The sequence below is a fragment of the Corythoichthys intestinalis genome, chromosome 4 (assembly GCF_030265065.1).
Source record: "Corythoichthys intestinalis isolate RoL2023-P3 chromosome 4, ASM3026506v1, whole genome shotgun sequence".
In the NCBI taxonomy this organism is placed as follows: Eukaryota; Metazoa; Chordata; class Actinopteri; order Syngnathiformes; family Syngnathidae; genus Corythoichthys; species Corythoichthys intestinalis.
In genome coordinates, this window is record NC_080398.1 from 2,830,551 (window position 1) to 2,844,324 (window position 13,774).

General features: G+C 37.1%; 1 protein-coding gene across 2 annotated transcripts in view; it reads left to right on the plus strand.

Moving 5' to 3' along the window:
- LOC130914459 (protein PTHB1-like) overlaps window positions 1-13,774 on the plus strand; it is a 233,758-nt gene that overhangs the window by 141,880 nt on the left and 78,104 nt on the right. For both annotated transcript variants that reach the window (XM_057833669.1, XM_057833670.1), the window contains one exon: window positions 8,890-9,000. In XM_057833669.1, coding sequence (XP_057689652.1) covers window positions 8,890-9,000 — 111 coding nt within the window. The remainder of the gene's footprint in view (window positions 1-8,889; window positions 9,001-13,774) is intronic.

A 13,774-nucleotide genomic window follows, 5' to 3' on the forward strand; every position in this document is an offset into this window, starting at 1 on the left:
CAAGAGAAGAGTTAAAGAATTAAAAGAAAAGGAAGGAAGGGACCTGAGAAAGGAAAGGAAGAAGGGCGAGAAAGTGAAGGTGACAAGAGAAGAAAAGAGAAAGAAATGGAAAAAGACCGGAGGGAGGGATGAAGATAGAGGAGACAGAAAGCGAGGGAAGAGAAGAGAACAAAAAAGAAGGGAGGGAGACTGGATGGAACTGAGAAAGGAAGAAAGGGAAGAAGGGAGGGAGGCAAGAGAAGGAAGGAAGGAACTTGAAAGGGAAGAGAAGAAGGAAGAGCGCGAGTGAGACAAGAGAAACGGCAAAGAAAAGGTAGAAACTGAGGAAGGAAGGAAGCATGGAAGGGAGCGAGAGAAAGAATTGAAAAGGACGGAAGGAAATGAGAAAGGAAGGGTGGAAGGAAGGAAGGAAGGACGGAAGTGAGGAAAGAGAATGGAAGGAAGGAACTTAGGAAGGAAGCGTGAGAGACACAAGAGAAGAGAAGCGAAAATAGTAGGAAGGAAGAATGGCAGGCAATGGGTTAAAAGATTTTGCCACCTCCTGTAACTGTAATTTATTTGCTTGAAAAAAGTTTGTCTTCCTCTCGTGCGTATTTGTGTGTTTTGCGTCTAAACACGGAGGCCGTAAATAGCGGCCAGGCCGCAGGCAAATTGGCGCCGTCGGCACGGCCGTGTCACCCTGCCGTCCAGGCCGCCGCAGCCTCCCGGAATAAAGCAGGAATGTGCTGATGAGGAGCAAAACGCACTCTGCCGGTATTTCGGGACGCGCGCCGCAAAAGTGTCGCAGCCAAAGCGGACGACCTTAACGTTCTTCCAGCTGTTGTTGACGCGCCCCGATCTGCATTATTTTTACTCCGCGCATTTCTCCAGCCAAACGGAGCGGAACCCGCGTTGTCTGTCTTTTTTTTGCCGGCGGAAGTGCAAAAAAAAAGTCCCGACGCAAACATTCCCGGAGTGATGTTCGTCAGGTTTGAGGAGCAGACGGGAAAATAAATACGACGAAAACCGCCGGCGGGAATAATATTGATTCGCATGCTGCATGTACACCAAAACGCAGGCAATAGTCATGAATGATTTATGTGTATTTTTCTCAAAAAATTCTAATTCTCCGACTAACAAATGATGGGCGGGTTTGAATCGGAAATCACAGTGTATGCTTTTTTAGGGCTGTCAAAATTATCTCGCGTTAACGGGCAGTAATTAATTTTTTTAAATCAATCACGTTAAAATATTTGACGCAATTAACGCACATGCCCCGCTCAAACAGATTAAAATGTACAGTACAGTGTAATGTCCGCTTGTTACTTGTTTTTTGGTGTTTGGCGCCCTCTGCTGCCACTTGGGTCCAACTGATTTTATGGGTTATTACCATGAGTGAGCATGGTGTAATTATTGACATCAACAATGGCGAGCTACTAGTTTATTTTATGATTGAAAATTTTGCAAATTTTAACAAAACGAAAACATTAAGAGGGGTTTTAATATAAAATTTCTATAACTTGTATTAACATTTATCTTTTAAGCCAATCATTTTGACAGCCCTAAAATAAATTGTTAAAAAATTATACACTGTGATTTCTGGATTTTTTTTTTTTAAAGATTGTCTCTCACAGTGGACAAGCACCTACCATGAAAATTTCAAACCTGCCCATCATTTCTAAGTCGGAGAAATCGCATGGTGTTCAAATACTTATTTTCCTCACTGGATAGTAATAATGTCTAAGTGTATATAAAATAATGAATAAAAGAATATTTTCAAAAATATTTTAAATTTATTTTTATTAATGATAGGTTGATTTAAAAAATCCCCAAAAAGTTTGAAAATGTTACAAATCAATAAAAATATTTACTATTAATGATTGTATATTTTTTTATTAATTATTTAAAAAATGTAAAAAAAAATATATATATATATATAATTACCGTAATTTTCACACTATAAGGCGCACCTGACTATAAGCCGCCACCCACCAAATTTGACATGAAAACGACATTTGTTCATCGATAAGCCGCAGCTGTCCTGACTGTATTATGGGATATTTACACCAAAAGATATCAAATGGTAACACTCTATTTGACAGTGGCATCATAAGACCGTAATAAAACTAAATGAACCAGAATGAAGCTTTGAACCAAATGGCTCCAAAACCTCATTGCTTCAAGAAGCTTCATTTGGCCATCACTGTTCTCTTGGGGAGACCGTCAACCTCTGCTGCCACCTGCTGTCAACACTGTTGTCATCCAACATGCCTCCTTGCATGCATTGCAGCGCTACAGATGTAAATAACAAATCAAAATTCATGTTCTGTGCTAATTGTTTCTTCAGTTACTGTTCTAGTTGTTTCATCAATTGCTGGTTATGGAATTTGGTAACACTTTATTTGAAGGTGGCACCATCAGACTGTCATAAGACCATCATAATTATGACATGACGCTGCCATGAGCATTAATTAATGTTTATGACAGATTTAATTTTGTGTAATCCGGCAAATTATCTCCCTTTTGAATGGATGTAAAAGATCCGAGCTGGACATAAATGGACTTAGTGACATAATTTGCCGGATGACACTTAATGACATCTGTCATAGGCATTCTTTAATGGACATGATAATGTCATCTCATAATCATGACTGTCTTATGGCAGTCTTATTACACCACTGTCAAGTAAAGTGTTACCTATTAACCCAAATAAATCAACAAATAAGCCGCACTGGACTGTAAGACGCAGGATTCAAAATGAGGGGGAAAAAGCGGCTTATAGTCCGGAAATTGCGGTAGTTAAAAAATGATATAAATGAAAAAGTAAAATATTGATTGAATAATTTATTTTAATTATGAATTATTTAAATGTTTTATTAAAAAATAAATTATTGATATTTTTTTTTTTAATATGATAAGAACATTCATTAAGTTGAAGAATTTCATTAGATTTTTAGGGCAGCCGTGGCGCAGTTGGTAGTCTGAGTTGTCCTTAGAAGGAAGGGTCAGTGGTTCGATTCCCGGCTACAACTGCTCCCTGTCGGAGTGCCCTTTGGCAAGGCACTGAACCCCGATTTACCTCCAATGGGTTGACAGCGCCTTGCATGGCAGCAGCCCCATTGGTGTGTGTGAGCGGGTAAATTTGTGCTCATGTAAAGCGTATTGGGCATAGTAACCATGCAGATAAATGCGCTATATAAGAACTGTCCATTTACCATTTTAGATGAACTTTGCCTTGCAAAACTCCCATCAAATATTGAATAGCATTGCCTGCTATTGATAACAATGGAAGTACATTTGCCTCTGATGGGGGGCCAACTCTACACAGGTCAATTTCAATTCATAGCAGTAGGATGATTGGACGCCACATCATCGTCAATGGCACTGAGAGAGTTAAAAAAAAACAACAACAACAGGCAGATAGCATTTCAAACAACTGCTTGTACACCACATGCTGCGCTCTCACCAAAACCGAACAAGAGTGGCTTTAGAAAGGCAGGCCTAAATATTAGAGAGGGTTTAGGCTAAGCTTCACGCACACGCAGACGACGGGGGGAGACGGAGACACACGCGCATTCTCAGACTACTTAAGGTCGACATGATAGCAGACGGGACACAAAGGCAACATGTGTGCCGGCTGGGGATGGTAAAGGAAAGCGGCGCGAAGCTGGGAGCGAGTGAGGAAATGAAGACTGATGAGGAGAAAAACTCGTGTTTGTCAATGCTGCTTCTGTGATCCATTGTAACATTTTTTTATGAACATAAAGACTCAAAATTCGTTTCCCTGCAGTTGCAATAACTGCACTTAAAAAAGGAGGTTCTTGACATAGCTGTGCAATAATGAGTTTTGAAACACTGCAGATGTAAGGTGAATGCTTTGTGTGTATGTTGTAGTTTTATTCTTATTTTAGGGCTGTCAAACTATTAAAATTTTTAATCAAGTTAATTACAGCTTAAAAATGAATTAATCGTAATTAATCGCAATTCAAACCATCTATAAAATATGCCATATTTTTCTGTAAATTATTGTTGGAATGGAAAGATAAGACACAAGATCGACATATACATTCAACTAGGGCTGCAGCTATCGAATATTTTAGTAATCGAGTAATCGACTGAAAATTCTATCGATTAATCGAGTAATCGGATAAAACAAATATATTTTTAGGTGAAGAGCAATTATAAATATACATGAGAAAACAAGACATTTCATCTACTCTTGAACCATTTTCAGTCAATCAATGTCTTTATTTTCGATGTATATTGTTGAAAACCGCCAACAATTGCATCTCAGATGTAACTAGAATTTTAAAAAAAAAGACAAATTCACTGCTTTCACTCAAAAAACCTTTAGATCTTATTAAAAAATATATATATTTATACCTAAAAATGCCATTACGCTTGATAACACACATCACTTAAAAGTTGGGATTTTTTCCCACCTGTTTCAATTGAATTTCTATTTGTGTCAAGCCATTTTTAAGTTCTAGTTAAGTTTTACGCTACTCTAAACTGTAAGTCCTGATAGGATTTTGTGTTTTTGCAGTGTTCAAGATAAATGTATGATACAGGCTGTATTGGAGCACATTAGGGACCAGTGCTACTTGGTGTTTTATCCAGCAATGACTACTAAGCTAAAATTGATAGTTAGCATTATTGAGTTTTTATTTTACACCCGTATCACGCCACAAAGCTATGTTATGTTAAAGCCTGTATGTAAGACACGTTAGCCACGCATCGAAAGTGGTCATAATTAATAGAAACCTAGCCCTCCGCAGGGCTAACGTTACGTGAGCTAGTGACTCAGACAGTAACGTTAATCTTATTTATTAGCGCTTAGCGCTCTTTATTAGCGCTTAGCGCTCTACTGCTTTAAGATGGCCGCTGTTTATTAACGCTGCCCAGACGCGGCCGAGTCTATCACAATGCATCTAGTTCAACATACATGTGATCTCTATGAGACTCCTCAGATGCTACCTGCTACCAACTTAACATCATGCGGGCTAGCGGGCTAGTTTTTAGCAACGTCGGCGTAGTTTGGAGCGGCTGTCGGCTGCGGAAATGTTTTTTATATTTTTTTATTGCTTCTTCCTCTACGCACGTGACGTCAGCGCGTTGTCCCGCATTAAAAATAGTCCGAGCAAAACGTGATGCTTAGAGCTGTCAAAATAAACGATTACTCGAGGTGAATAAAATTACTCGGATCAGTTTTTAAACTCGAGTTACTCGAGTTGCTCGAGTATTCGTTTCAGCTCTACATTCAACATACGGTACATAAGTATTTGCATTTATATAACAATAAATCAACAAGATGGCGTAACATTATTAACATTCTGTTAAAGCGATCCATGGATAGAAAGACTTGTAGTTCTTAAAAGATAAATGTTAGGACAAGTTATAGAAATTTTATATTCAAACTAGGGCTGTCAAAATTATCGCGTTAACGGGCGGTAATTAATTTTTTAAATTAATCACGTTAAAATATTTGACTCAACGCACATGCTCCACTCAAACCAATTAAAATGACAGCAGTGCTTGTTACTTGTTTTTTGTTGTTTGGCGCCCTCTGCTGGCGCTTGGGTCCAAATGATTTTATGGGTTTGGGGAGTGATCACGGTGTCATGACATCAACAATGGCGAGCTAATAGTTTATTTTTTAATTGAAAATTTTACTAATTTTAATAAAACGAAAACATTAAGAGGGGTTATAATATAACATTTCAACTTGTACTAACATTTATCTTTTAAGAACTAGAAGTTTTTTTTATCCATGGATCGCTTTAAGAGAATATTAATAATGTTAATGCCATCTTGTTGATTTATTGTTATAATAAACAAAAACAGTACATATGTACCATATGTTGAATGTACCGTGTTGTGTCTTTTTTCATTCCAACAATAATTTACAGAAAAATATGGCATATTTTATAATGGTTTGATAGGTGGTTAATTACGATTAATTAATTTTTAAGCTGGAATTAACCCGATTAAAATTTTTAATCGTTTGCCGGCCCAATTCAAACCCCTCGTAATGTTTTCGTTTTAATGAAATTTCTAAAATTTTCAATCAAAAAATAAACTAGTAGCCCGCCCTTGTTGATGTCAATAGTTAAACAATGCTCATGGGTGCTTAAGCACATAAAATCAGTCACACCCAAGCGCCAGCAGAGGGCGACAAAACTCCAAAAAACACAAGTAACAAGTTGGCATTGCACTGTGCTGTCATTTTAATCTGTTTAAGCGGGGCATGTGCGTTAATTGCGTCAAATATTTTAACGTAGTTAATTTAAAAAATTAATTACCGCCCGTTAACGCGATAATTTTGACAGCCCTGTCTTATTTATTATGTACTTTCAATTTCTGTGTAGAAAGAATATTCTATTATGAAGCAAAATTTCTCAGATGAACATATTCGCTGCTATTGACGGTAATAAACGTCCAAGCTACTTGTGAAATTACTCATTTGAATTCGAAGCAGAAAGACGATTGGACGCCACTTGATTGAATGTCTAACATTGTCAATGGCAGTGAAAAAGTTAATATTGTTTTTAATTTTATTTTTACAAAACAAAATGGGTAAAAAAATAACTTTTTAAAAGATTAAATGTTTTAAATATATATATTTGAAATTAAAATTAAAACGTTAAATGCTGCCATTTTTTTTCTTTTTAACATACTGTATATTAGCGGAAAAAAAGCCAAATATTCTCCATTCCAAATGGATTGGACGTCTATTCTCGTCAATGGCATTGTTATATTTTTATATTTTATTGAATTAAAGCAACACTAGCTAACTTTTCAACCTTTTATAAAATAATTTCTGAACATAATTTTCGCACTATAAGGCGCACCAGACTATAAGCCGCCACCCACCAAATTTGACACGAAAACAACATTTGTTCATAGATAAGCCGCAGCTGTCCTCACAGTATTATGGGATTTTTACACCAAAAGATTATCCGGTAACACTTTATTTGACAGCGGCATCATACAACTGTCATAAGACCAAATGAACCACCACGAAGCTTTGAACCAATTAGCCGAAAAGCTTCATTGCTTCAAGAAACTTCATTTGGCCATCACTGCGCCTATGCGGGAGACAGTCAACCTCTGCTCCAACCTGCTGTCAACACTGTTGTCATCCAACATGCCTCCTAGCATGCTTTGCAGCGCTACAGATGTAAATAACAAAATTCATTTTCTGTGCTTATTATTTCTTCAGTTACTGTTCCAGTTGTTTCATTAATTGTTAGTTATGGTATTTTGAAGCACTCTATTTGACTGTGGCGCCATAAGACTGTCATTAGACAATCATAATTATGACATGACACTGTCATGAGCATTAATGAATGCTTATAACGGATGTCATTTAGTGTTATCTGGCAAATGATCTTACTTTTGAATGGATGTAAAAGATCCGAGCTAGACATAAATGGAGTTAGTGACATAATTTGCCGGATGACACTTAATGACATCTGTCATAAGCATTCAGTAACGTCCATGATAGTGTCAAGTCATAATTATGACGGTCTTATGACGCCGCAGTCAAATAGGGTGTTACCTGTTAAACCAAATAAATCCAAAAATAAGATGGACTGGACTATAAGCTGCAGGATTCAAAGTGAAGGGGAAAAGTAGCGGCTTATAGTCCGAAAATTACGGTCGTTGAATGACACTGCATCGCTAAAATCAACTAAAACTGAAAAATTACCAAGTGTAGCTTTAAATCTTTTTGTTTAACTATAAAACAAAATTGGTACACAAAAAAAATTTTTTTCAAAGTTTGTATTAAATAATTTATTTATAATTAAAACAAAAAAAATAAATGTTGTCATTTTTACTCTTTCTAACATACATTTTATTTTTTTTTTTTTTTTTTTTTTAATTTTTTTTATGAAAGTCATAAAAAACCTGTAAATATTCTTCGTTCCAAATGGATTGGATGTTTATTGTCGTCAATGGCACTGTTATATTTTTATAACTTAAATCTTATTTTTGTTTAATTAACTACGAAGCAAAATAGGTGAAAAAAAATAATTTTAGTTTAAGTTTGGATTAAATGTTTTAAATGTTGTCATTTTTACATATTTAATTTTTTTTTTCATGAAAGGCAAAAAAAAGTTTAAAGTAAATTAGTAAGTTAAAAATAAATTAGTAAGTTAAAAGTAAATGTTCTCCATTCCAAATGGATTGGACGTCCATTGTTGTCAATGGCACCATATATGTGTGTGTGTATATATATATATATATATATTTTTTTTTAAATTATATTTAGTTTAATCTTATTTTTGTTTAAGTGTATTATATACCTGTACATTCATATATATTTTGTATGTATATTATATGAAATATTTTTTTGCATATATATTTGTAATTTATTAACAAAAAGTAAATATCGTCTCTGTCTTTATGAAATTTTACTTTATAGGACGTCTGTTGTTGTCAATGGCACTGTTTTATATATATATTTTTTTTACATTGTATTAAGTTTCATCTTATTTTTGTTTAACTGTATATTATATACATTCTATTCATATATATTGTGTATATATGATATAAAATTAAATATTTTATGCACATATATTTGTAATTAACAAAAAGTAAATATTGTCTCTGTCTATATAAGAAAGATGTACAGTATATTTTTTTAAATAAAATAAAATCAGTAAATATTTTTTTTACATTTACTGATGATAGTTATTTTCATCCTTCCGCTCTGTATTCAAACGCCCAATCATTTGAACCGTCTGGCCACCCTCCCAGTTCAAATGGATTGGATGTATATCGCCGTCATTTGCAGCAAATGAGTTAAATAAACCCCAAAAATGACAAAAAATAAAAACCTCCAGTCCAATTAGATTAGTTTGTCTCCGACCATCAATGGCTCTGAAGGATGTTTCTGTCCTTAAGGCGGCGGCAGCGTAGAGCCCATCGCCGAGCTAGCGGGAGACGAGACGGCGGAGCCTGAGGACGCCACCAAGTTCATCAAGAAGAAATCATCTTCAAAGAAAGTCAAGAAAGGTAGGACTTTTTCATCCTGAGTGTGATTGACAGCTTGGTTGCTTCTTCTTCAAAGCAGCACAAAACACCACCTACTGTATAGGATAATAACACATACAGTAAATCAAGAAAACAACATAGATATCCACTGACGTCTTTTTCAAAGAAGCAAGGTTACATTCTCTTTGATGGGCTCTACCTTAGTTAGCATGGTGCGTCTGTGTCTAGTGTTAATCCTCACTGGCGTCACCAGTAATGAAAAAGAGAGACACACGACCTATTCAATTATATACACAAATACGCACACATATATGCCAACATTCACGCACATCTACACACTAAATAAAACAATACATATATACACACACGCCATATACACGTAAACACTGACTTGAGTGTGTGTGTGTGTCTGTATGATATAGTGCTGTCAAGCGATTTAAATTTTTAATCGCACTTTTGCATGGAGAATACACTGCCCTCTGTTGGCAGCATTGGGTCTGGCTGGGCTGTCGCCTTGTATAACTGAGAAGACTTTGATGTCTGACATGGATAAAGGATAGGTTTGGCCTGGTTTGGCCCAGATAAGGCTGTAAGTTGTTTCAGCTAATAGATGTTTGTTTATGCATTTGTAATTAAGTCTAGAGCTACAGTTTGTGGAGTTATGTGTGAGCGATTTGCTATGAGAATTGCAAATACGTTAGCATTCGTAGCATTCAAGCTAGCGGACTTTTGTGATGCAAATTAGGCTAACTTCATCTACTAAATGTACATATTGATCAGAGTAGATGGACGTTTGAAAGCCAATTGTTTTGTGTCGTGTTTCATTGTTAAAATGTGTGTCGTGTTGAACATAAGTATACATGTGTGTTAAAGCTTTACAAATTGTCAAAAGTGAAGGAAGTAAAAAGCACAATTGCCTTGTTTGCTGTCTGTAAAGCTGAACAATTGGAAACACAAAATGGACTCCCGCATCGTGAAGTTGAAATCGCATAAGTCAATGAAAAAAAAAAAAAAAGCCGAGTGCTATGCTAGCCTGCTAACAATTAAATAGTCAACCCCTCCCAGATTAAATAGATTGGACGTCTATCGCCGTCAATAACAGCGGACGTGCTAAAATATAAGCTTAGCCTGCAAACAATTAAAAATTCAACTCCTCCCAGTTCAAATGGATTGGACGTCTGTCACCATCAATAGCAGATAGCATGCTAAAAAAATAGCGCTATGCTAGCCTACCAACAATTAAAGATTCAACTCCTCCCATTTCAAAAGGATTGGACGTCAATCTTTGTCAACAGCAGATAGCATGCAAAAAAAAAAAAAAAAAAAAAACTAGCGCTATGCTAACCTACCAACAATTAGGTATTCAACTCCTCGCAGTTCAAATTGGCTGGATGTCTATCGCCGTCATTAGAAGCCAGCACACTAATAAATAAATTAGCTCGATGCTAGCCTGCCCAAATTAAATATTTAACCCCTCCCGGTTCAAATGGATTGGATATCGCTGTCAATAGCAGCTAGCATGCTAAAAAAAATCATAGCACTATGCTAGCCTGCCCACAATTAGATATTCAACCCCTCCCAGTTTTAATGAATTGGACGTCTATCCCCGTCAATAGCAGCTAGTATGCTTAAAAAAAAAAAAAAAAAAAAACTGACGCTATGCTAACATAACAATTAAGTTTTCAACTCTTCCCACTTCAAATGGATTGGATGTCCATCGCCGTCAATAGCAGCTAGCATTCTAAAAAAAGAAGAAGAAGAAAAATTAGCGCTATGCTAACCTACCAACAATTAGGTATTCAACTCATCTCAGTTCAAATGGATTGGACGTCTATCGCCGTTAATAGCAGCTAGCGTGCTATAAAAAAGCCTAATCTTATGCTAGCCTGCCAACAATTAAATATTCGACACCTCCCAAATCAAATGGATTAAACGTCTATCGCCATCAATAGCAGCTAACGCGCTAATAGATAAGTAAATACATTTGCACTATGCTAGCCTGCCAACAATTACAAATTAAACAACTCCCAGTTCAAATGGATTGGACGTCTATCACCGTCAATAGCAGCAAGCATGCTAAAAAAAAAAAAAAAAAAAAAAAACTAGCGCTATGCTAACCTTCCAATAATTAAGTTTTCAACTCTTCCCAGTTCAAATGGATTGGACGTCCATCGCCGACAATAGCAGCTAGCATTCTAAAAAAAAAAAAAAAAAAGAAAAATAGCGCTATGCTAGCCTGCCAACAAACACACATTAAACCCAGGCTTCGATTTGTCCGAGATGTTTAAAACGCGGCGTTTATCCGGCATCAAAGCCAGATTAAAAAAGCTCTTGCCAAAGTTGGCGAAGGTCAACGTCGGGAGCTAGCGGCTGTCGCGGGGCTTACCAGCGCATTCAACTTTCCACCGGTGACAATCAAACAAATATGCGGAACGTGTTTACATCATCGCCGGGGGCATTTGATGTGGGCCCAAAATAGCCCACCGGATAACGCGGCGGCGACTCCAGCGCCACCTCGGCGTTGCTCGGCTTCCCGCGCGGGATTGTCGCTACTCTTAAAACGTTGTTGACGAGATGACGCTCAGGGGGGTGAAAAAAGAAAGAGCGGCGGGAAAATGTCGCACGTGCGCTCGATTAGCTGTGCTTTTCCTTTCGAGGTCGCGTCCTCGACAGGAGCGACGATTACACTCAAACGCATGAGAGCTCTTGAGGAGTAATAATGCTTTTAATCTGTTTTTGATGGAAGTACTCGGGCAATCGATGTCACCTGGGGAATTGGAGAAAAAAAACAAGCATCGTGCAAATAACCAGCTCGAGTTTCAACTGGGTATTTTGATGATAATCAGTACCTGGCGAGTTGATTGTACAGTGAGCGAATGAGCGCCAACAGGCTTCCCAATTCAAATGGATTGGCCGTCAATGGTGCTGAAAAATAAGATTCACTGCGAGTCAATTTTATTAGATGGGGCTTTTTGTGTGACGCAGGGAATTTTCACATAACCCTAAAAAATTTCCTGTTCGCCTGGGCATAAAAGGTGTATACCCGATCACGTCATTTTCAAAGTATCGGAATCGGCAAAAAAATATCGGACATGCCTTTTTTTAATATATATATTTTTTTTAATTGAATTGTTTTCTAATATTTTTTAACGTTACAGACAAAATGTCTTACATTCATCCAGAGTCTTTAGTTTTGGCTTAAACTAGGGCTATCAAATTTAGCGCGTAAACGGCGGTAATTCATTTTTTAAAAAATTAATCACGTTAAAATATTTAATGCAATTAACGCATGCGCTGCACCACTCACGCATTGTCGCGTTCAATTTATAATGGCGCCGTTTTACCTATATATAGAGCTAACAGGCAGCGTAAAATGAGTAGAGAGAGTTTTGGCAGTCTTTGGAGCCTCTTTTTAATTGGCTAAAGCCTTAAAATTCCCTCTCTCACCAATTAGAAATATCGTGGGAAGCAATGTGGGGAAGAATGGTAGTGGTTGATCTTTTCCTTAACACCCTATGTTACTTCCCAAGACAGAGAAGATATATGAATTGGTGCCCCTAGGCACAGTCATGGTTGCACTTCCCATCATGCATTTGGGCAGAACAGTTGAATGGCTACAGTATCATTTACTGAAAGCTCAACAAATACACTAGATGGCAACATTTAGTCACAATATACAAAGTCACATTTATCCTTTAAGAATTACAAGTCTTTCTATCCGTGGATCCCTCTCACAGAAAGAATGTTAATAATGTAAATGCCATCTTGAGGATTTATTGTCATAATAAACAAATACAGTACTTATGTACTATATGTTGAATGTATATATTCGTCCGAGTTTTATCCATTTTTTTCTTAATGCATTGCCAAAATGTATATGATCGGGGAAAATTATCGGGAATGATTGGAATTGAATCGGGAGCAAAAAAAAAGCAATCGGATCGGGAAATATCGTGATCGGCAGATACTCAAACTAAAACGATCGGGATCGGATCGGGAGCAAAAAAAACATGATCGGAACAACCCTAGTGTATACAGACGTGCGTATGGTTCGCCCAAAATTCGCCAAAAACTGTCCCATTCATTTCAGATGGGATGCCATTGACGGCCATGTACGTCCAAATTTCCCATTCATTTTCAATGGGACGAAAAATAGGTCCTTGTGATTTTTGAGCATTTACCATGAAAGGCCATTGATATTCAACTGGCGCCCAAGTAAGTCATTGACAGCCATGCACGTCCATGCCATTGACGGCCATGTACGTACAAATTTCCCATTCGTTTTCAATGGCAGGAGAATACAGGTCCTTGTGATTTTTGACCATTTGCCATTAAAGCCCATTGACATTCAACTGGTGCCCAAGTAAATCATTGATAGCCATGCACATAAATGTCTTTGACGGCCATGTACGTCCAAATCTCCCATTCATTTTCAATGGCAGGACAACATAGGTCCTTGTGACTTTTGACCATTGACAATGAAAGCCCACTGACATTCAACTGGTGCCCAAGTAAATCATTGACAGCCATACATGTCCATGCCGTTGACGGCCATGTACCATGTACGTCCAAATTTCCCATTCATTTTCAATGGCAGGAAAACATAGGTCCTTGTAATTTTTGACCATTTACCATGAAAGCCCATTGGCGTTCAACTGGCGCCCAAGTAAGTCATTGACAGCTATGCACGTTCATGCCATTGACGGCCATGTACGTCCAATTTCCAATTAATTTTCAATGGCAGAAAAATATAGGTCCTTGTGATTTTTGAACATTTACCATGAAAGCCCATTGA